We start from the raw sequence: 24,089 nt of genomic DNA on the forward strand, positions 1-24,089 counted from the left end.
TCCTTACTTCATTTTTTCCCCTTAAATAAATTTTCTTTTTTCCAGTGTCTACTGATCTCTAATACATCTCAAAACATAGGTCAATTTCTGATTCCTCAATGACCTCTATTTTCTTTGTTATAAGTGACACCTTCCTCTAGACTTGGGTATATTTTTATTTATACTTCTATCATTAAACATACACATGCTGCCATCTATTAAAATAAATTTTATACACTACTTATCTCCTCATTCAGAATGAAATGTGTTGAGCCTGGATCATCTGTCAGTCATTTTCGTACTCTGTTCAGTTTAGTAAACATATTACTTTTTTCTACAACATTCTAGAGACAACTGTAACCATTGGAACTATGAAGACGAACAATCTAAAATCTATTTTTTTTTCTTAACATATAATGTATTATTTGCCCCAGGGGTACAGGTCTGTGAATCATCAGGCTTACACACTAAAATCCATTTCTTCAAGGACGATTAAATATTATGTCATTTTTGAGGAGAGAAAAGACAGCAGAACTATCAGTTTCAGCATAATTTTTAAAGTCAACTTTGGGTAAAAACTTTTCGCAGAAGATGTGAGGCCTCAGTTAAGTATTGAGTGATGTATTTTATCCTTGGCAAATAAGAAGGTTGAAAAAAACGAGATATGCTTATAGGCATGAGAAATGATGTCCAGGCATGAACAATGCAAATTACAGTATAAAGTTGTATTCGTCTAAGGAATCAGATGACCCGCAAATGAGCTTATTAGAAAATGTCTTTAGCACCAATTAAAGGTGATACATAGGACTTCTTGTTTCCGCTCTGGCATGTAAAAAGCTTGGAAATCTTCACTATGGTCCTTATGGCAAGAAAAGTCTGGCCAAAACAAAAATCAATACATTCTCTTGGATATGTCAGAGAACTAAGGTCACTAGGCAGACTCCCATCCCCAAACTAGAAAGACCCATACACTGAAAAATACAGAGCTTCAAAAATTCGCTTATATGGAGCAGAAGCTGCTTGAATCATAACTGGTAGGGATATTCAGTGCTCATTTTTTCCCCCTAAGTTTTTAAAGGCTAAATATAGGTGAACATAGGAATGAGAAACTACCAAGGAAACAATGTGAGGCTGTTCCCATACTTCAGTGGGTGGAGTTTCCCTGTGAACAACCCAGAAATATGTCCTCTTGATTCTGGAAGTAAGAGGGGAAGAGTAACTACTGTGAGATATGCCCAGAGTCTTTTGGATAAAAGACCTAATCTCTAGGAGAAAACACAACCCTCCCCCCTACCCCCCCCAAAAAAACAAAAAAACTAAAAAACCAAAAAACCACATTCCCAGAGTGTAATTCTGAAACCATACCTGAGTTGAGGAAAGAGAAATTCTCACCGTCCAGCCCCTTCCAGTCTTCTTGTCTCACCTAACGTGGGAGAGGTGTACTGACCACAGAAGACAGGGATCCGAGGAAATCCATGAAGATTGCTGCAGCCAAGAGATAGAGAAAAGGTGGGAAAAGTTTGTGAAGAATTAATATAAGGGACCATCACTAACATGGACTTAGGAAGCTAGAGGGAGAGTCTGATAGGGAAGACTTACCATTCTATGTAAAATATAGCAATATTTAGAGTTAGAGACCCCTAACCAAAGAATCTCAACAGGAAAGTATCATCAGTTACATGTCCCAAAGGGAAAGATATGCATTGCGTTTTCTACAAGACATCAGCCACCCCCTCTCCAACTCAGTGAATGAAAAACCCTCATCACCCTAGGGGAATTCTTGCTTTTCTCAATGGAAATTTGTTCAAAATAACCCCTCCCAACTGCCCCCTTCTTCTCCATAAAATAATGTTCTTCTCCTTTGTGTGCTGTACTTGCCTATGGTTTTGTCATAGTTTATTTGTCCCAGATAGCAATTCTCTGTTATGCCCAAATAAACCCATTTTTGCTGGTAAAATAACAGGCAGTTTTATTTTAAGGTTAATGAACTGTATAACTGGAGAAAAACTTATGAAGTTCACAGTGCTAAGATGCCCCCTCCCAAAAAAATAAAACCTGATATATATATATATATTTTTTTAAACCCGATATTTAATCAGAAGATTATAGAATGGTCCCTTTCCTCAGATCTTATCATCAAACCAATACAGCTTCAATATAATGAATTCAAGTGAATTCAAACAAGACGGACTACAAGACACAGACTGACTCTGAGGGGGTGATACATAGAGAAACCAAAGTCCAGAGAAAACAACAAAAACAAAGAGGATACTAGAGGAATTTGAAGACTTTGGCATTTCTTCTACAGTAAATATTTTAAAAAGCCAAAACCCTAACCAGTTTAACATAAATCCTTACACTGAAATCCTCTTTCCCTCAATTCAGTTTTTATTAACCAATACATCATGTCCAACTTTCAACAAAAAATTGCAAGGCATGTCTAAGGCAAGAAAAAGCAGATTCTGAAAGAAGCAACGATCTGAACCAGACTCAAAGATGGCATAGATGGAATTAATAGACGTGAAATTTAAAAGAACAGTGGTTAATATGTGAAGAGCTCGAATGGCGAAATAAGTGTCTTACAAAAATGGTTACATTGAGGGAAGCAGAGAGATGGATACTTTAAGACAGTATCTAAAAGAAATGCTAGAAATAGGAAAGGTAGCCTCAGAAATGAGGGGTTCATCAGTGGACTCAGCACAACTCACGAAGGAATCAATGAGCTTCAAGATAGATCAAAATAAACTGACAAAAATGAAGTGTAAACATGGAAAAAGAAAAACAATAACACACCCAAGACACTCTGGGGCAATATTAAAATGTGTGTTATACATGTAACTGTAATGTCAAATGAGAAGAGAGAACAAAATTAAAAAAAAGAAATATTTGAAGCAATAATGGCTGAAACTTGCAACATTATTAATATGCCAAATCATAGCTCTAGATTGTTCTGAGAATATCCACCCGAGTAAAACAAAACAAAATAAAGCAATCTGTCAAACACCCATACCTAGACATATTACATTCAAACTAGAGAAAACCTAAGACAGGCAGACCTTTCTTAGGAAAAAAAGAACCTAAATTCTTGAGGAACAATGGTAAGTATTATGTGGATTTCTCATATAAAATTATGCATGCAAGAAGAGGGTGAGATGGAATACTAGTGTATTGCCAGAAAACTCCATGAACCTAGATTTCTACACCAGAAATCAACCTTCAAAGAAGGAGAATAAATACTTTCTTTTTTTTTTTTAATTTTATTTAGTTACTTGATGGGGAGAGAGAGAGAAAGATCACAAGCTGGCAGAGTAGCAGGTAGAGGGAGAGGGAGAAGCAAGCTCCCGGTTGAGCAAGGAGCCCGACATGGGGCTCAATCCTAGGACCCTGGGATCATGACCTGAGCCAAAGGCCGTTGCTTAACCAACTGAGTCACTAACTAAGGGAATCCACCGCCAGCAACCTGCTCTGTAAAGAAATACTGAAAGAAATTTTTTAAGCATGAAGATGTTAAAGAAATTTGGATCTACACAAAGAAAATGTGAGACATTTCAAAAAATAAAGTAAGCATTGCTAAGAGTCACTCAAAACAGTCACAAAGTTATTGAGGAAGTAGGGTTTATGTGGGTCTCCTGCTTCAATTAACAAAACACCAAGAACTTCCAATTTTTGTCAATTTCAGCTTCACCACCTGTTAAAACACATCTTCCTATTTCGGACTGAAATAGATAATGAAACACCGATTAGCTAAATAACCAATCACATATAGTCAGTTTAAAATCTGCCAGCAGCAATCATAATTCTTACAATACAAACTTATGTAACCTTGTGGGATTCTTTTTCCTTTATAAGCCTGCACTTTCTGCTTGCAACTTGGAGCACACTTTTGATTTCAGATGACTGTCTGCTGGTGTGCAGTCCCTATAGGCCCAAATAAACACTTTCGGTTGCTTTATAGCCTCACTGTCTTCTTCGAGACAGAATGGAATGGAGAAAGAATCAAACAGGGTGAGGTAGAATCTTTTTTTTTTATCCTTAACTGATCTAAAATGTAACTGTTTACTTAAGGTAATAACAGTAAAAATGTATTTAGTAAAGTAGCATAGGGATAAGTGAAGTGTTGTAAGAGGCAGGAAAGTGGAATTTGGAACACTCTGTTACCAGGTATCCATAGTACTTGGGAAGTGGTGCTGCTATTTGAAAATGAACTTAGATTAGTTTAAATGTGTGCTGTAAACTCTAGGGTAAACACACACACACAAAGTATAATTGAAATGCTTTCTAAGAGAGGAGATAAAGTGTGGTCATATAAAACGCTCATTAATAGCAGAGAAAGAAGAACAATAAGAGAAGAAACAAAGACCAAATGTCTATTGATAGAAAGCAGTTACAGACATGGACATTAATTCAACTATATAAACTGTACAAATAAACACTTTTAATGTGAATGATATAAATACATCAGGGAAAAGATAAAGATTGTCATCATCATGGATTAAAAACAAACAAATAAATAAAAAATACCACCTAAGGCTCAACTACCATGCTACCTACAAAGAAAAACACACTTTAAGTATCAAGATTGAGACACACTATAGTAAAGGGGTGGAGAAAATACACCATGCAATCACTAATAGAAAGAAAACTAGGGTTTTTACTGCAGGTAGAAATACTCCAGAAAAGGGAAAATGAACAAGAACAAAGAAGACAAAATGATGCTAAACTGTATGCAGTTGGCAGAAGAATGTAAAGATAACTGAGACAAAACCTGATGAAACTTATGGAAGAAATAGACAAATCCAGGGGCGCCTGGGTGGCTCGGTTGGTTCAGCATCTGCCTCAGGTCATGATCTCGGGATCCCGAGGTCGAGGCCTGCATGGGGCTCCCTGCTCAGCAGTGTGTCTGTTTCCCTCTCCCCTAGCTTGTGTTCTCTCTCTCTCTCTCTCTCTTAAATAAATAAATAAAATCTTAAAAATAAATAGACAAATCCAGTCCTATAGCTGAAGACTTAACATGTTTCGTCAGTAACTGATAGATTAATCAAGCAAAAAATCAAGAGAGATATAGATGACATGAAGAATGTCATACGGATGACATGATCATTTTGACAGAATTCATATCTATAAAGTATTTCATCCAATAAGAGTAGAATACACATTCTTCAAAAGCTTGCTAGAAACATTCATTGAGATAGACCACATTCGGGACTACCAAACACATTTTAACAAATTTAAAAGGAAATAGAAAACATGCAAAGTATGTTCTTAGACCACAATGAACTTAATTTAGAAATCAATAATGAAAACATAGTTGGAAAATCTCAAATATTTCAAAAAATAAATAGCACACTCCTAAATGACATATGAATTAAAAATATGTCTCAAAAGAAATTGAAAAGATACTTTAAACTAAATGAAAAAAAATGAAATTTAGTGAAATGTGTAGGATTCAGCAAAAACAGTACTTAGAGGGAAATTTATAGCATTAAATGTCTATATCAGAAAAGAAACAAAGTGCTCTAAAATTTATAACCTTGCTTCTACCTTAGGAAACTAGGGGGGAAAAAAGTTAAGCCCAAAGGAAGAAAGGAAGCAAAAGAAAAATATAGAATAACACTAGAGAAGAGACCAATCAGCTTAAAAACAGAAAAATAGGGGAAATCAACAAATCCAAAAGCTAATTCTTTGAAAAGATGCAATAACTGATAGATTTCTATCATGTCTTGCCCTGGGAAAAAAGATGAGAGGCACATCACTCCTATTAGAAATTAAATAGAGGTCAAGACCACTGATTTCATGGGCCTGAAAAGATAATAAGAAATGTACAAATAGTTCCACACCCATAAATTTGATAACTTAGATAAAATGAGCAAATACTTTCAAGATACAACCAAAACTCATGTGTGGATAAATAGATCATCTAAAAAGGCCTATAACTATTAAATTAATTTTAAAACCATAAACAAAAACTTTCCAAAAGAGAAGGCACCTGGACCAAAACATTTCCAGTTCCACTGGGGACTTCTACCAAACATTTGAGGAAAACATATGACTTCTCCATAATCACTTTTAGAAATAGAGGCTGAGGGAACACTTACTAAATCATTCTATTAGTTCATTATACTAATATCAAAATCAGACAAGAGCATTGGTAGAAAAGGAAAGTGAAAGAATAATGTATCTCGGGGTGCCTGGGTGGGTTATCTCAGTGGGTTAGGGCCTCTGCCTCCGGCTCGGGTCATGATCCCAGAGTCCTGGCATCGAGCCCTGCATCGGGCTCTCTGCTCAGCAGAGAGCCTGCTTCCCTTCCTCTCTCTGCCTACTTGTTATCTCTGTCAAATAAATAAATAAATAAATAAATAAGAATAATGTATCTCATGAATTTTTTTGCAAAAATCTTCAACCAAATATTAGCAAATCTCATCTAACAATCTATAAAAAGTATTATATGATGAGGTATGATTCATTCTAAGTATAGAAAGCTGATTTAACATTTACAAATCAAGCAATGTAATATACCTAAAAAATCATATGTTCATATCACTAGATGCAGGAAAAACCTTAAACACCCAACTCCCTATTAGGTTAAAAACTCTCCTCCAACTAAAAGAGGAGAACTTCCTCAGCTTGGTAGAACAAAACATCACAAAACAAAACAAAACGAGCAAACAAACCAACCAGGCACCAAACAGGTAAGAAAAATCTATTGTTAATCAAGAGAAACTAGATTCTTTACCCTATTTTTGGGTTGTTTTATACGGGTTAACTCAGCTGTTTTCCCTTTAGGGGATAAAATGTTTCCCCGCACTGGGTTTGTATAGACACCTGCCTTTTTTCCATAGCGGTTAACTTAGAAAAAAAACTTTTGATATACTTTCCTCTCCAAATTGCCTTTTTTCAAATTAACTTCCTTCATTCTTATTGATTCTAAATAATAGACTTGTGTTACGTTATTAAAGTACTTCTTTTTCCCGTAGGCTTAAACAAGGAAACATTGTTAGACTTCTTCTAATATCTCAAACAGACTTATTTCTCCCATTCTCCACCAACTCCCATCTCACTTTCGCACATTTCAAAGGACTATGTAATAAGTTTAAAAATGGAATGGTGGTTTAGATGGGATAAGTTACTGCTAGGATGGCTCTCGGTCAAAGGATAAAAGACAACTAACTAATCCAAGTGCGGCTTAAATATCCCTTTGGTCAATAACCTCCTGGAGTATGAGCAGCATCTTTGCTAAAATAAAAGGACTGAATAAGATCATTCACATCCCTCCACTTCCTGGATACCTCTGTGAGCTTTCCCATACCTACAGTAAGAGTCAGTGGCAAATAGTAAACGTTTTAGGTTTTCTGACCAATTACTCTCTAGCACAACTACTCAATTCTGTTGTAGTAGTAGGGAAGCAGTCGCAGACAATACATAAACAAAGAGTGTGCTTGTTCAATAAAACCTTATTTACATTCACAAGTACTGGCAGGACTTGACCCCAGGGGCTGCAGTTTGCTGACCTCAGAACTGGAAGATAAAATAAAAACACTTTAATCGGCATATAAGGTTTTTTAGAACCTTTTTAGAAGTGTGGACTTCTTTTTGCCTCATTTTACACCAATCCCCTCCTTGCTTTTTTTTTTAAGGGTTATTTAACTCTATTCTCTGTATATACTATGTACTATGCCATTTAAAATTCCTTCAGAATAAGAGGTTATTTTCCCCTTTTTTCCAACCTATTAGGTTTTTATTTACATTTCTGAAAGATCTGATGTGTGTGTGTGTATATATATACACACACATTCATGTCTATAGGAAGTTTGCCGGTTTGACCCTCTTAGATAGGAATTACTTTTAGGTGACCAACCATCCTAGCTTACTCATGACTGAGAGTTTTCCTAGTACTTGCACATTTAATACCCAAACTGACACAGTCAAGGAAAACCTGGCCAGTTGGCCACTCTGCCATTTTACCTTTGGATCTCTTAAATATTTAAATTTAATATTCCAGATTTTATAATTTTAGATTTTACCACAACTATGATAATACCAAATTATAACACATATACTATTTTCTATATATTTTCTATGATAATAAATTCTATAACAGTAAGTTATTATTTGTGTTTTATTGTCCTTAAATATTATATAGTTTCTAAATGTTGAGGGAAAATATGTATATACATATATATGACTTTATATATATATTATACATATATATAGCTTTAGAATGCAGTTAAGAGCAAGAGTGGAAAGCATGAAGGAAGGAGGGAGAAAGAAAGGAAGGGATATCTCTATGTAAACGGACTATAAATGAAATACAATTTCCATTTTAATAATCAAATAAGATTTATAGTAAAAGATATAAAATGGTTTGACCTTGTAAAATGTAAAGAAAGACTCTGGTACTTTTTGCTATAAGGAACTAAAGTAATATTGACAGAAGAATATGAAGATATGTTATTTCTTGCTATTATTGGAACATAAATATAAATATTAAATAGTGGTCTCCTTGATTGCGTACTAAAATGCCAAGCTCAAAATCTTCCCCTCTCAAATACTCTTGTGTTACCAAAAGATTAAAACATGATCAAGAAATAAATGCTAAAATGTAACTCGAGAGAGTTTACAAAACTTGAATGGGAAGAAGTTTTAAAAATACATATTTGTTGGCGCGCGCGGCTGCGTTTGAACGGCTCGGAGTGGGGCTCGGCCCGGAGCCGAGGGACCTTCTGGGCTACCGGGCGCAGTTGGTTCGTGCCCGGGCTGGGCTGAGGCGCCGCGCGACCATGAGGCGCCGGGATTTAAGAGATTATGGCATCTGAAGCCCACAATGTTAACAAACGAGGCTTTTGTAATAATATCGAGGATCATTCCACTGATCTAGAAAAAGGATCTCTAATTTTACTAACATGAAGGAGGTTAAGAAATCTCCAACACAGTTGGCTGCTGACACAAATAGGACAGTTGGACAAGCTGCGAAAGGCCCAGATAAACCGCGTAGGGTGATCTATCGCCGAAAGAAAGTGCATCATCCTTTTCCAAATCCTTGTTACAGAAAACGACAGTCCCCTAGAAGTGGGGGCTGTGACAGGGCAGATAAAGAAAATGAACTGGCTCGTGCAGGTCACCTGCCTGAAAAATTACGCCGTGATCCTCGGACGGACTTGATTAACTCCGGTGATCTGGTTCTCCACAGACGGAAAGCCCATCATCAAAATACAGTGGGGTTTTTTCTGAGGTTTCTCAGGACCATGAAGCAATGGCACAGTTTTGTTCAGCAGGAATTTGAGATTGAATGTAGCTTTAACATTCTGGAGAAAGAGAAGTATACGTGAACTTGGAGCTTATTTGGTGAGGATAGAAGACCTTGGAGTGGTTGTGGATTGCCTTCCTGTGCTCACCAAGAGTTTACAGGAAGAAAAACAACACATCTCACTTGGCTGCTGTGTAGATTTGTTGCCTCTAGTAAAGTGCTTACTTAAAAGCAAGTTTGAAGAATATATAATAGTTGGTTTAAACTGGCTTCAAGCAGTCATAAAAAGGTGGTGGTCTGAACTGTCATCCAAAACAGAAATTATAAATGATGGAAATATTCAGATTTTAAAACAACAATTAAGTGGATTATGGGAACAAGAAAACCATCTTACTTTGGTCCCAGGATATACTGGTAATATAGTCAAGGACGTAGATGCTTATTTATTACAGTTGCATTGAGAGACTTCATCTACTAAAGAGCATTTGATTATTCAAAAAGTCCCCAGACTAGATTTCAAAAAAAAAAAAAAAAGAAAGAAAGAAAGAAGTAAGTCTCACCTGAGAACTGTGAACTGTGGAAGAGATCAAACCTTTTTTTTTTTTTTTTTTTTTTTTAACTTTAAAAAGCCACATACGAAACCACTAATGAAACCCTAGCAATCTACTTCACATTGAAGTGGATAAATATCCAAAAGGAGCAGCTTCAACTTCAAAGAGGTGAAAATGCACTGTGAAGATTGCTCGCCTTTGCTGCATTTGGGTTTTATATGGTTATTTGGTAACATTGTTTAAGAACTACTGGGTCTTAATGCAGTCCTGCATAAGAATATAATTTATACTATGTCAGAAAGAAGACAGGACTTATTACTAGGAATCACAAAAACCAATCATCGTGACTTTTGTGAAGATTGTTTTTATAAGAAAACACTTAAACGTGTGCAGCTATTTTCTTATTTTGAAAAGACTTTGCAAGTTTAAAATGTCATAGCAAATAATCAATACTAAAAATTTGTCCACACTGAGATACTGTGTATACAAAATGCCTTAATTATTAATAAGCCAATGTGTATGATACCAATATCTGTTTAAAAAAATTAAAAGCAACCATGCTTCTGGCATGATAAGATCATGGAATTAAATCAGGGGTTTCCGCTCATGTAAAATGTTGTTAAAACTATTCCATACCATTTTTAAAACTTGAGAATATTTTTAATATCTCTGATTTTTCTTTTTGCCAGAATCATTGTGTCATGTATGTATGTGTTATTACTATATAAAAGAAAAAGTTGAATATGTATTTCTATGAATGCTGAACTAGAAATGTCCACGGATTTGGCTAATTTATATTCACTTTTTATTGTATATAGAATCCTAATATTTTCAGTTCTGTATCATTTAAGCTTTCTTCATTTGAGTAAATTCACTAAATATTTCTAAAAAAAAACCATATTTGTTGCTAAACGATTGTCCTTTTGTCATGTTCAATTAATTCCAATTTTATATAGTATTATAACTTCAATCAGCAATAGATCTAACAGGTGTCTTAACAGTGAATAGATAGAAATAATGTATACAATTAAATTTGGTGAGAAATAAGTGGCCTTTTTTTATGATATTTCAAATGAAGGCAACTGCTTCTTTTCCTGAGGATATCATTTATTTCCGTTATTAAATCAGTGAAAAACGAATATAGATTTAGCTTGAGAGGGAGAGGTTGCTGGTCTTTTCTAGCTTGGTATTTTTCTTCTGTTTTCTGTATTTGTGAGTCAGTATCCTGACTTCCGTCCCAAGTCGTCTTGTCAGTGGTCATTGAAGGTACTTATTAAATAGTAAATATGTCTTAGATTTTTTTTGAATTCTTAATCAAAATTTATATTGGAGCAAACTCCAATTTATGGCAGTGATTTGGGATGCTAAAATCCCTGGCCTAAGATTCTGGTTATAAATAGTCTTCATTATAACTTTATTTAGCCACTTAGCCACTGGTTCTATCATCAGTATTCTGAATCACCAAAGAGAAATTGAAATCTAGGACCTGTGTGAGTGCTTCAGAGTGAACCACGTGACCAAAGACTCTAACAATCCTATTACACAGACCCTGTTATCCATGCTCTTTTCACTAGCTGCCTCATGAGCTGTTTGTAGGGGAGGACTACTTAATCTGCTCATCGGCCAGAACTTTTTGGGCCTGATGATTTCCCCCAAATATTTGTTCTTTCCATTAAATTAAATTTAATGGAATTCTTTAAATTAAGCATGCTAGTAGGATTTTTTTGAAATATGGTACTATGTGCCAAAATCTTAGGCTTAAACTCTCTTGAGAATATATCATCAGATGATAATTCCGATGAAGACATTATATTGGAAATTGTATTAGAAGTCACACTAATAAAAATTGAAACATTTTTAAATCAACTTAAATTTTATGTAGATTAATCTAAATCATAGTCTACTGAGTAAGAAAAACACTTTTTTTAAAATCTTAGCTCTTCTAGTGGGTGAGTGGTGTTATATAATTGTGGTTTTAAATTGTGTTTCCCTGATAACTCTGATAACTAATCATGTCACACAATTTATTTGCTTATTGTATATCTTCTTGTCAATGTTCTCAGGTTTTGGGTTTATTTATCTTTACACATTTAGGTTGCAGGAGATCTTCATGTATGATGGATGTCTCTATCTCTACCTTTACCTCTATCATCTCTATTCTCTGTCTGTAATCTATATCGATACCTATCTGTAGCGTCTGCACTATATATCTGTAGCTACACTTTTTTTTTCTAGTCTGTGGCTTGCAGTTGATGAATTTCACTTCACAGTGTTTTATCTTATGGTCAGTGCTTTCTGTGTCCTAAAACAAAACAGAAAAACTTCTAGAAGTCTTAAAGTTTTAGCTTTTATGCTTAGTTCTATCATACATTTGAATTAAGTTTTGTGTAGACTATGAAAAAATTAAGGTCATTTTCTTCTTGTTCCATAGAAATGTCCCATTGTTTCAGTACCATTTGATGAAAAGTGTTTTGTTTGTTTTGGAATCTTTGTGGGAAAAGAAGCCTAATTCTAGACTCTCTAATATTTTCCATCAACTTACTTGTGTATCTTCACATCGATAACACACTTTCTTGATCATTCCACTTTAAGTGTTAAAATCAGTTAATGTAAAGTTTTTTTCTTTTTAAATACTGCATTGGATATCCTAGGGTTTTTGGATTTCCTTATACACTTTAGAATCTTTTGTAAATATATACATTATACTGTCATTTCAATTAGGGATTTTATTTAATATATAATTTGGGAGGTATTTTGTCTACAGTCAATATATAAACATTTTACATATGTCTATATGTGTATATATATACATATATATATATATCCTTATTAATTTCTTCCAGCTTTAATTTGTAAATATCAAAAACTAAGTCTTGCACATATCTTTAAATTATCTTTATTTTACTTTTCTGATATTGTTAGTGATATTTTATTTTCTAATTTTTCATATACAATTGAATTTTGGATTTGAGGATTTAGTTTATTTTCTGAAATAATTAGTGCAAAATTAACACTATTTCTTGCAATAATTAGCATTATTTAAGTAGTTGCTAAAACTCACCACTAAAGCAATGTGAACCTGGAGTTTTCTTTGTTAGGAGTCTGGTTTTTGTTTTTTTTTTCTTTTTAATACAAACTTTATTTCCTTCAGAGATATACTCATAAAGGTTTTTATTTCTTCTTGTGTCAGTTTTAATAAACTTTTAATTTGAGAAATTTTTGACTTCTATGCAGTACGACTACATTTCAGTATAGAAATCAGAATGCAACTTAGGACTTCTATTTCATTTGATATTAAGAAGGTCTTTGGAAAATTGGGCTAGTTTATATTCTAATTATTAGTCCTGCCTGGGGGGGAACCAGTGCTAATGCTTTTATTGACTGTCAATATACATAAAACTATAACTTTGATATAGCTCAACAGAATTCAAAATTGAATTGCTGAATAAAGCAATGGCATTAAGTATTTTGTGATTTTTTAAAAATCACCATAATTATCTTAGAGTCATGTGGTAGTCTCTCCTCCAAAGAACTTTAAATATGCTCCTAGTCATTAAGTAGCAGGTTTTTAACACATGGATATCAGGCAGTAAAATATCAAGTACCCCATTAACATTATGTGTAAATCCTTAACCAATATTTCTTTAATTTTCTCATCCTGTGGGGTGATGGATTTAATATGAGTGTCCAAATTAAACACACACATACACAATATTAAAGACATCCTTAGATTAGTATTTGAGAGAAATCACTATGACTGTCATTTGTCTACGTTTTTGTTTCTCTTCCTAATTCCTGCCCAAAAAGATCAGTAGAGCTATTTATTTCTTCTGGCATAATGCTATAATCCTGGATCCCAGAAAGAAGTTCCTAAATTGCCAGGATGCCCTCTTGCCATCTTTCAGGTGAGAATTGTAAAGGATCATTGACATTTATTAAGCTGAGACACCATCTGTTTTGACTAGAATTAAATACAGAAAACAAAGAATATATATTTGTTTTGTTCTCACTCCCTTTCTTCTTCCCTCTGTTTTTTTCTCAAGTTTGGAAGTGCCTTCTTTAAGGAGGCATCAATATTTCAAATATTGTGTCTCAAAGATTAAGAAATATGTCTAATGAGACACTGTAAATGTAACTGGTTCAAGGCTGGTTCTGAACGGCATAAGAGTAAAGTAAAATTTGTTTGTATCTCAACATGTCTGGATATTTGACATCTAAGTGGTTATGGTCTCAAATGGGGCATGGATTTAAGAATGACATTAGTGTCCTGCTTACCTCAAATAATAAGAGGTTGTCATCTCCATGAAAAAATAGGCGGCATGTGCAGTAAAGTAGCATCATCTAGATGATGTTGTCAGGCAGCCCTTGACTGAGCTGTAGAGATCCTCAGAAACCAAAATAAGGGGGAGTTTATATGAGTCTTAATGTCGGAATAGTCTTTGAAGTTGCAAAAATATATTTCTCATTATAAAAACAACTTAATAAAAGGAATTGAGCTAACTGAACTAAAGATTAACTTAAAACTTTCACTTCGGTGGAAGATCACTCCATGCATATTAAACAAAAAAGCCAGAAATACTTGTTTCATGAAATTTCTTCTGTGGGAGGAAAATGAGGTATATTTGGGATGATTTACCACATCCATGGCTTAGGGTGTAAAAACCTCTGTGCAGATGCTGAGATTCATGCTCAGGAAACAGCTTTCATAGCGAACCAAGCCTTCAACCCCTGATAGCGTGGGATACTACAGCAACTACTACGGAGACCTGGGCTGTGGTGTGGGTGGGGCTGTGGCAGCTCCTGCAGATGGGGCTGTGGCTGTGGTTGGGGAGGCTACAGGTATACCTGCTGCCTCCCACCTTGCTATGGTGGATATGGATTCTATCTTCTATTAAAATTTGTCTTTATGAGTCTACTATCGGGTTCCATGAGTGGACTTTCAGAATCTGATTTCAACCTCTGGGTCAACCAAGATTTTGCTGGGTCCATTTATCAAAATAGTACTTAAAGCTTCCAGTACGTTTAGAGTTACACAGCTTTTTATCTATCATGTCTCCTTGATTTCTTTAATAAAGTCTCTTAATTTGAAAGAGCAAATATAGCTTTTGTTTATTTCTTTATTATCAATTATATATGTAACTAAACATAGATCTTACTCAACTTTCAATAAAGATTCTGATATATGTTTTTGTGTATTAAATATTTATTTCACAAATGGAGACATAAAAAAGAACAATAAATTTAGACTGAAATGAATAATAACTTCTCAAATACCTGTTGATTTTTTTCTTTATTTTAATCAGATGATATTTATATTTAAATTAAACAAAGATAGGAGTGCCAGAGTCGCTCAGTCCTTGAACGTCTGCCTTCGGCTCAGGTCATGATCGCAGGGTCCTGGGATCGAGCCCCGCATTGGGTTCCTAGTCCATGGGGAGCCTGCTTCTCCATTTCCCACACCACCTGTCTGTGTCTCTCTGTCAAATATATAAATAAAATCTTTTAAAAAATTAAACAAGAATAAAAAATGAAGTCTAATGATTGTGATGTATTCATGACAATAAATAAAAAATAATTCATATGTTTAATATTTTTTGCAATTCCTTTTATCAATGCAGCCCAAAATGAATACATAATTCATCCTTCTTTCAAAATGTGTCCTCCTTCAGTTCTTCCATGACAAGAAAAGAAGAGTGATAGATCAAAATAGTTCTCTGAACTTCTAGGAAAAGAAAGTGTTTTTTAAATTAATTTCTTGATTATATATAATATTTTTCTCTGTTTCCTCTACTTGGCATTCTCATGAAAATAATTATTTTATGAATTCATTAAAAATACTTCAAATTAGTTAATTAAAATGTATGTAGTATTAAGAATTTATTTGGTTTAGATTTTTACCACATCATTGTTCCTATGTAGTATGCAGTGATATTCTTTGTTTTTTTGGACGATTCTTTAAACTTTTTATTTTGAAATAGTTACAGAGTCATAGTAATTTGCAAAGATAGTACAGAGACCACCTGCTCACCCAGTTTCCCCTAATGGTTACATCTTATAAAATTATAGTATAGTATCAAAACGTGAATGATCTTTTTTTTTTTAGTTCATCATTGTTCACTTCCCTTTTTTTAAAAGATTTTATTTATTTAGATAGAGCACAAGTTTGGGGAGGAGCAGAGGGAGGGAGAAAGAGCATCTCAAGCAGACTCCATGCTGACCATAGAGACCAACGTAGGGTTTGGTCCCATGACCGTGAGATCATGACCTGAGCTGAAATCAAGAGTTAGACGTTCAACGGACTGAGCCACTCAGGTGTCCTGATATTCTTCTTTTTTACTTTCATCATCATCATCTTCATGGTATTCAAGACTTTTGCAACTGTAAGTGAAGTGTAAACACCTAGATACAACCAGGAAATATATCACTCTGTAGCTTTCCTTGATGAGAGTCATCATTCATCCAAAGGATTTTTTTAAGTAGATTTCCAATCAATTATCACTAATCAAAAGCAAGCATGTTGTTGTTGGTATTTTACATAATAGAGTATGTAAAATATGTAATAAAAATTTTTGCCTTTTCAAATTTGAATGGAATATTCAGGTAATGCAAAAAGATAAAGTTTTTTGTTGCTGTTTGAGTTGGCAAAATCCAATAATAAAAGGACAACAGCAGAAGCGAGAGCTCACCTAGAATTAGATATAGTGCTGCGCTGCCCCTTATATCATACAAGTGAAGAAACTCCAGATAGTTGAGTGATTCCTGGAGTCACAAATACCACAAGTGTCAGAACCAAGATCAAAAACCAGTTCACTGAAACCTGGTGATCTACCCCATCATGCTGATTCTCTTTCATTATATATTTTCAAATTTGAATACCATCTGGAAAGTTCTTGTCATATTTCCATGAATAGCTACTATTTTATAGCTGAGTTTATGGGAAATAGTTCCCTCTGTTAGATTAGCTACCTCTTATTGTGTTTTCTTTTACATTTTTATTGTGAAAATTGTATTTTATTGTATATAATCAACTTCTCAATTTGTAATTTAGTTGTACTTCAAGGCAAATGAAGAATGAATAGTGTTAAAACTTAATCCTCATCACAGTTTTTTATTAGAAAGATTTGGATTTGTTTATACAACCTGAAGATAGAAAAAAAAATCAGTTGACTCCTGTCACTTGTCCTATCAAATGCCGTATTTTCATAGGTAAGGACATCAGGAATAGAGTTTGGTCATGCCTTTAAAGAGCTTTGGTTCCTATAACTAAATAACATTTGAAAGTATCCTATTCTCACACAGGTCAGTACCTTTGCAGCCCAAGGAAGGTATTACAAAGTTACAAAGAAAAAGAATTATCAGTATACTTAGAATGAGAAAAAAAAAATATATGACATTCCTAGTATAATGTAGTGTATTTTTGTGACCTACAATTTCATGTTGTTTTGATTTATGTCTGAGTCACAGGACAACGTTTGGAATTTACAACAGAAGTTTCCATTATGGATTTGTAAAGACTATTATTTATCCCAAGTGAAAACAGATTTTCTTCTTTACTACCCATTATCATAGTATTATTTCACATGTATTTTGAGGGAAACTTCCTAAGAGTGAAAAGAAGAAAAAAAATAATCTACTTTGGGTCCAGCAATTGAACATAAAACAATACTTCTACAAAGAAATATATAGTCTTCATTTTCCAATGGATATTTTCATTTTAATAATTTTTTCACTTAGAAAAAAACCAAGACAAACATTTTTGCTATGTATTTTATAATACTTTAGTATTGATATTTTGCTGCTCATTAACAGTAAAATTGGTCTTGTGTAAAGCTATCACATTTTATCCTTGAAATTATTTTTATTTCTTATTTGACTATTGAGGTTTTTCATTTTTGTTTTTTAGTGCTCTATCTCAGGTGGACACATCTCTTTCAAATCCAAATGAACAAAAACTAGCCATTAATCACTCTCACATGATGTGGTTAAGTTATATGGACAAAAGCTGATATCCTTAATCCTGAGTTATTTATGGTTACGTGTATTTGAAAGGACTTATTGAGAATGAAAAATTCAGCTTATCAACTATTTCTAGTTTAGGGTGAGAAATAATGAAATAATATTTGGATAAAAGAAACTTGGGATATGTTGGGTTATGACATATCGAACCACATTTTGGTTTTAAACTGGTAGTTTGCTAAGGTGGAGTCAGAGAGTTGCACTGGTTGTTGTAGCCATGATAGCTACTATCAGTTTACTTATAATTTCTTCATTAGTTCTATAAGCAGTGTTTAATTTCCTACTTGCTGTTTAGGATTAAAACATCTGAGGAAATTTACCTTTGTTAAAATAATTGAGAATCTCATAAAAACTCAACTGTATATTCAAAATCATGTAAGTTAAGGCGCTCCTGGATGGCTCAGTTGGTTGAGTGGCCTACTCTTGATTTTGGCTCAGGTCATGATCTCAGGGTCCTGGGATTGACCCCTGGGTCAGGCTCCACACTGTGGAGAGCCTGCTTGGAGATTCTCTCTCTCTCTCTCCTGTTGCTGAAGATAGTTCTTAAAGCCAAAAATATTATAAAGGTTATTATAATTAAAATGCAAAAAATCAACATGTACCTTCTTTTAAAAAATGTTTTCTGAACAGAGGCACTTTCTTCAGTCTTCCTCTTGATAAACAAATTTCCTTTTTGAAAAATATTGATTTAACAGCTGTAAATTGAACAAATATCTGTGAATTTAGTTGGAGATGGAATTATCCACTTGGGAGATGACAGAAAGGAGAAAATTTTTAATTATAAAAGGAATGTCATCAAATGTAAATGATGTTAATATACCTGGTAATAAGCAATTCAATTTAGGGTTTGGAATGTACAAAATTTAAAGCGGTAGGCATTTCTTCCCATAAAAGCTAAACAATAGGTTCAAGGACATTCTAAATAAGAAGCTAAGTAAACCAAGGTATTTTAATGGGAATGAGGGCCTCTCCCTGTGTCAAGAGACAGAAGAATAATGAGTTAACAACATTACAGATAATATGCAGCATGACACAAGGGAAAAGTACACATGTGATTTATCGTATGTTCTGCTCAGGGTATATAAGCATCTCTCTACCCATGCTGACTTTCACACTCAGGATCTGGACTCGAACAGCAAACCAAACTCATCACCCCTGACACCATGAGCTACTACAGCAACTGCTATGGAGGCCTGGGCTATGGCTGTGGAGGTTTTGGTGGCCTGGGCTGTGGCCGTGGCTGGGGATGTGGCAGCTTCCACAGACGAGGTTGTGGCTGGGGCTGGGGCTGGGGCTGCAGAGGCTACAGATATGGCTGCTGCTGCCCATCTCGCTATGGGAGATATGGATTCTCTGGCTTCTACTGAAATCCTGCTCCAGAAGCCCAACATCTGAGGCCACAAAAGGATTATCCAAATTTGACTACAATGACCAAACCAAACAAGATCATCTGGAGCCAAGCCAAGATCAAAAACATTTGGTATCTAAGACTTTAGGAATATTTATCATTTTATAATGGTCTCTTTCATGTTTCCTGGTGTCCTTTATTTCTGCTTTTGTAACTGTGGGATTTCTCTATTCCTTTTGCAATAAATTATCCGAAGTTTAAATAGCATACGTGGCTTTCATTTTTTATGAAACTCAAGATATCAAAGTGGTTATTTGTAACTGCACCCACCTGACAATGAAGAAAATAAATTACTCCATAAAAAACCAAAGTCCTAGGAGAGATATAAACAAACACCGATATGGCTAGATAAATATATTCCAATCCATAACACTCAGTTGGAATGAAGATTTTTTTCCTCTGAACACTAGACCAAATCTTATTCAATGCTTTTAGTTAGATAACATTGGTATATGAATTATGTCATGGTACAGAGGGGGGGAAAACCTATCCTCAATGTTCTTCTTTTCACCTACTTTCTTTTTCCACAACAAACTTTATTATACCAAGTGATGTTTATCTTTCTCTCCTTCTCAATAGTGAGCCTGTCTATTGAAATTTGAATTCACTCAGCTTTAATGCATCTGTACTGAAATTCATTACAGACTCATGTAGTGAAATGTCTTACTTTCTTATTTCACTCCTGGCTATAATACTAGATGGTTATTAAACTTGATATGATCCAGTTGTAAGTTGAGTTTCTTTCATGCTATATTTTTATGTTGAAATGATCATTGAGATAATTTGCTAAAAATTTTATATACCCCATATCGAACACTGGATTGCTTCTGGGCTGACAGTAAATGCACAAGGCAAGTGCAATAAATTATTAGAAACTTCATTCCAACCTCCATTTGTACCATATGGAGAGACCCAAACCCAAATTCTCCCCACCAGACTACTCCAAGGCTCTGTTCAGGGGTCCCAGGGTAGTGCTATTAAATTAGCAAGGAAGTAATTAAAGGAAAGATACCAGGCCATTATCATTGTCTTCACTGTGTATTTTTCTTCCAGAAGTAAGACTGTGAAGAAAAAGACAATTTATCTGACATGGTTCTTTATTGAAAGAGATGGAATTTTTTTTTAAAGAGAAACTTTGAGAATGTGGGTAACTCAAAGAACCTGTTGGTAAGTGGGGGGATGAAGTTGACAGGGTATACAGGACCCAGGGATGTAAAGACTGCTAGAATAGGGACCAAGTTAACACTACAGTAACACCACTTTTTCCATTACTGTCACAGCTGCTTTTAGCCACTACTGGACACCACAACTCTGAATGAATTTTGAATTATTCTTTTGTCTTTTCACCACTTTGTCTAAGATCCAAGACCAAGTGACATCCTCATTCTTAATTCATGGATCCAATTATATCACTACTAGGAATAATAAAAGGAATTGTTCAGTCCTCCTCAGGGTCTGTCTGTATTGGGAATTACATTTCCTCATTCTGGAACAAAGCTTCGCTCATGAAGAGCCCCTCCCCCTCCCAAAAAAGTAACATCAATGACACAGAGCTGAAATTAATCTACATTAGATGTTTTCTTCCATACCAGATTCAGCCCAGAAAATATGTACATGGTCCTCTTAGCTAAGTGATATGGTAAGCTATTTGATCTCTCAAGCATACCTCCTGTGATGGTTTGTTTTATGTGTCAATTTGACTGGGCTATGGTACTCAGTTGATGATCGAACAGTATTCTAGGTGTTACTGTTTTTGGTGCTGGTCTTAGCCTACCAATAACTAATGTTGTGGTTGGGCTAGCCTCTGTAGTTCTTCTTAAGATAGAAAGATACCCTTCAGCAATAACCATGGTGAGACTTTAAAAAAAATGAAGCTATATTACTTATAAGATCTAAAAATTACACAGCACATCAGGGACCACTCAGTGAGGTCATTGGAGGGGGAGAGAAAGAGAGAAGGCGTGCGCGCGTGAGACACACACACACACACACACACACACACAGAGAGAATGGACCTGGGCTTCTGCTCTTATTTGCTATTGGTGAACTTAAAACATGAGAGGGAATTTAAAGCCAGGAAAAAACAAATGGCCAAATGGGCAGTTACTGTAATCAAGTAATATCCCTAAAACCAAGAAGCCTTAGTGTGGGAAGGTGGCCTGGCTCTTTATTCAGTGCATGGCTGGAAATGTGTTTGTTGAGGATCACTATCGTTGAAGTGGATGCCTCTTTAAAGTGGGGGCAAGCAAAGCTTACCTCAGGTACTTGAATTAAAAGAGAAAAACAACAACAAACAACTGTCAGGGTTTACACGACACTGTGATGATATTTTGAAGATGTGGTTAACATCTATAATCAGTTGACTTTAAGTAAAGGAGATTACTGTGTTTAATGCAGGTAGATCTAGTCCAATCAATCAGAGGTGTTAAAAGAAAATTGAAGTTTCCTAAAGAAGGCATTCTGCCTCAAGATAGCAGTGTCAACTTCTGCCTGAATTTCCAACGGGCTAGCCTTTCCTTCTTGCTTCTGATTTGCCAGACACCACAATCATGTAAACTGGTTCCTTAAAACAGATCTCTCCATCTAATTATATGAGATCACCCACCACATATATATACACACACTACTGTACTATGTACAATATAGAGTAGTGTGTACTATATACAAGAATAAAAGTATATACTAAAATAGCATACACACACACAGACACACACCCAATATTGATTCAGTTTATCTGGAGACTCTGATAAACCTCCCAAACCACTCCTCCAGTTTTCTATAGCTGATGAAAACTCTCCTAAATAAAAATTAGCCCTTAAGGTTATGGCACGGGATCATGGTTGGAACTGGAAATTCATTTCCTGGGGTTGAGACAGACTGACTGTCCGTACACACTAGACAAAAATCTGGGGAGGAAAAGTAAAGAGGAGTAGGCGAAAATAAGGAGACAAACTTCAGTGAGAGATGTAGCGTCAAGAGAACAGGCTCACTGGGAAGGCTACAGTGAGAGACCTGGAACCCAGGAGAGAACCTGTAGAGAGTGAGTGTGAAGAAGAGATGTGACAAGGGAGAGGGGCAGACACCAAAAGGAAATGCAGAAGGAGTCAGAGATCAACTATCTCTACAAAAATTATGCCCCAAGCTCTCATTGATAAAAATGTATTGTAGATAATACCATCAAGAGACGATCTTACTCTCCTTCTGGAGAGCTTTCTCAATCAGCAGGGCAGGCAAGTGGAAAACACATAGACTCTTGACTCTAAAGCTCACCTAAGTTTATAACCAACTTGTGTGCTGAATAGCTGTGATGCCCTGGCATATATTATTACTTAAATTCTCTGAATTGAGGGCAATAATAGTATCTACCTCACAGGATGATCATATTAAATGAATTAATTCATCTTAAGTTCCTGGTACAAAATAAGTATAAATAAACACTTAATGTTCATATTCTCACTAATATCACTACCAAGCTGACAGATGTGTCTGTCTCAGGGACTCAGTTGAAGTCATTAACCCTTCAATAGAGGTTTGTTTTGAAAAATGGTTGAGCAGATCATGGCATTTACATAAGATATGTTCTTACAGAGAGTGTCATAAGCAGGAATATATAATTAGTGAACCCAAATAATCTTTTGAAACACAGTTGGTGGATTGCCTCTTGTCAAGGAGTGAGTTTATGGGAACTAAACCAAGGTAGGATAAAAGCTAAGGCTTTGAGGATGGAAAAATTACCTCTAATAGGCACAAAGCTGATGAAAGGAATACTAAATTAAAACATGTTCACATGCTAGAATCAAGGGGATATTAAAGAGTTTGGGGGGTTCAGATGTCATTTGAACTGTAGAGGCTGCAGGCTTTCCCAGCTTCACTTCTGAGGATTTGTCAAGTCCCTGTGCAGAGAGTGACATTTAAGCTCAAGTAACTCAGCTTTTACCACCCAACTGAATTCATTCCTGTAATTGAGAGTAAGCTGAGGTCATTGACAATCTGGGCTTCCACACAAATTTTGCAATGGGTATTGTGACCTTAGGGTTTTAGTCACCACTCTCATTTGGACTTGAAGAGGAAGACTTTGGAGGACAGGGTGAAAATAATATTCTGGCCTCTCTCCGGTCATGGAGGGTATATGTTCCCAGCAATCAATTCAACACCCATTAACAAGATGTTAACATGCTGTCTTCATTGAGTTAATATCATCATTGCCCCATCAAAGGGACCTATTCTGATCACAAGAAGACTGGGATCTTTCAAGCATGACATTTGTCCACCAAATTATTTGAGTGACTATTTAGTTGTATTAAATTTTTAGTATTTGTCATAGACTCTATCTTAACTTTGATATCTTACAAATCACATTGCAGTATTCCAGGCTGCTTAATTTCTACCTCAGACATATCATGTGGAAAGAAGTTTTTATGGGAAGGAGGAAATAAACTCATGAGGTACTTTCATGCCTGAGATGAGATGTGATAGCATTTTTCAAAGGTATTATTTTTCTGGTAGATCCTTTCATGCGAGTGTTGTATCAGTTATGTTATTTCCTATGAGGACACTTGGTTGCTATGGACAGTCTTTATTTTTTATTCTATGTCGTGGAAAATATAGAAACACCATAATATTTTAAACCCCAAAAAGCAAGCATTTAACTAGTACTCAGGGGCAGCATAGGATGCTAGTGAAAAAGCAAGTCTATACCAATTAAAAGAAATCCATCCAAGAAAATAGTCAAACAAGCTGGTTTTGCAACATGTTGAGCAATACTATTATCTATTTTTCTTTAATATTTTAGATGCATTAAATATTTAGTGTCTGGGGGAGAAAAAAAAACCTATATGACAAAAGACATGTACGATATGGTGTCCTAATCTCAATGAAGATTTAATAGGAA

At 35.1% G+C, this 24,089-nt stretch overlaps 1 protein-coding gene and 1 pseudogene across 2 annotated transcripts; both read left to right on the top strand.

Moving 5' to 3' along the window:
* The first annotated feature begins 8,781 nt into the window (after positions 1-8,781).
* LOC308357754 (KATNB1-like protein 1) lies at positions 8,782-9,684 on the top strand (annotated as a pseudogene). The gene has a single exon. The product of its transcript is annotated as a KATNB1-like protein 1 (transcript).
* Positions 9,685-18,953: 9,269 nt separating this feature from the next.
* Positions 18,954-19,157, top strand: LOC308357758 (keratin-associated protein 19-7-like; the record flags this gene model as incomplete). The annotated part of the gene is made up of 1 exon (XM_080827513.1): positions 18,954-19,157. One exon carries the CDS (start codon positions 18,954-18,956, stop codon positions 19,155-19,157), a length of 204 nt encoding a protein of 67 aa, XP_080683639.1.
* Between the last annotated feature and the right edge of the window lie 4,932 nt (positions 19,158-24,089).

The sequence above is a fragment of the Martes martes genome (assembly GCF_963455335.1).
Source record: "Martes martes genome assembly, chromosome: 16".
NCBI lineage: Eukaryota > Metazoa > Chordata > Mammalia > Carnivora > Mustelidae > Martes > Martes martes.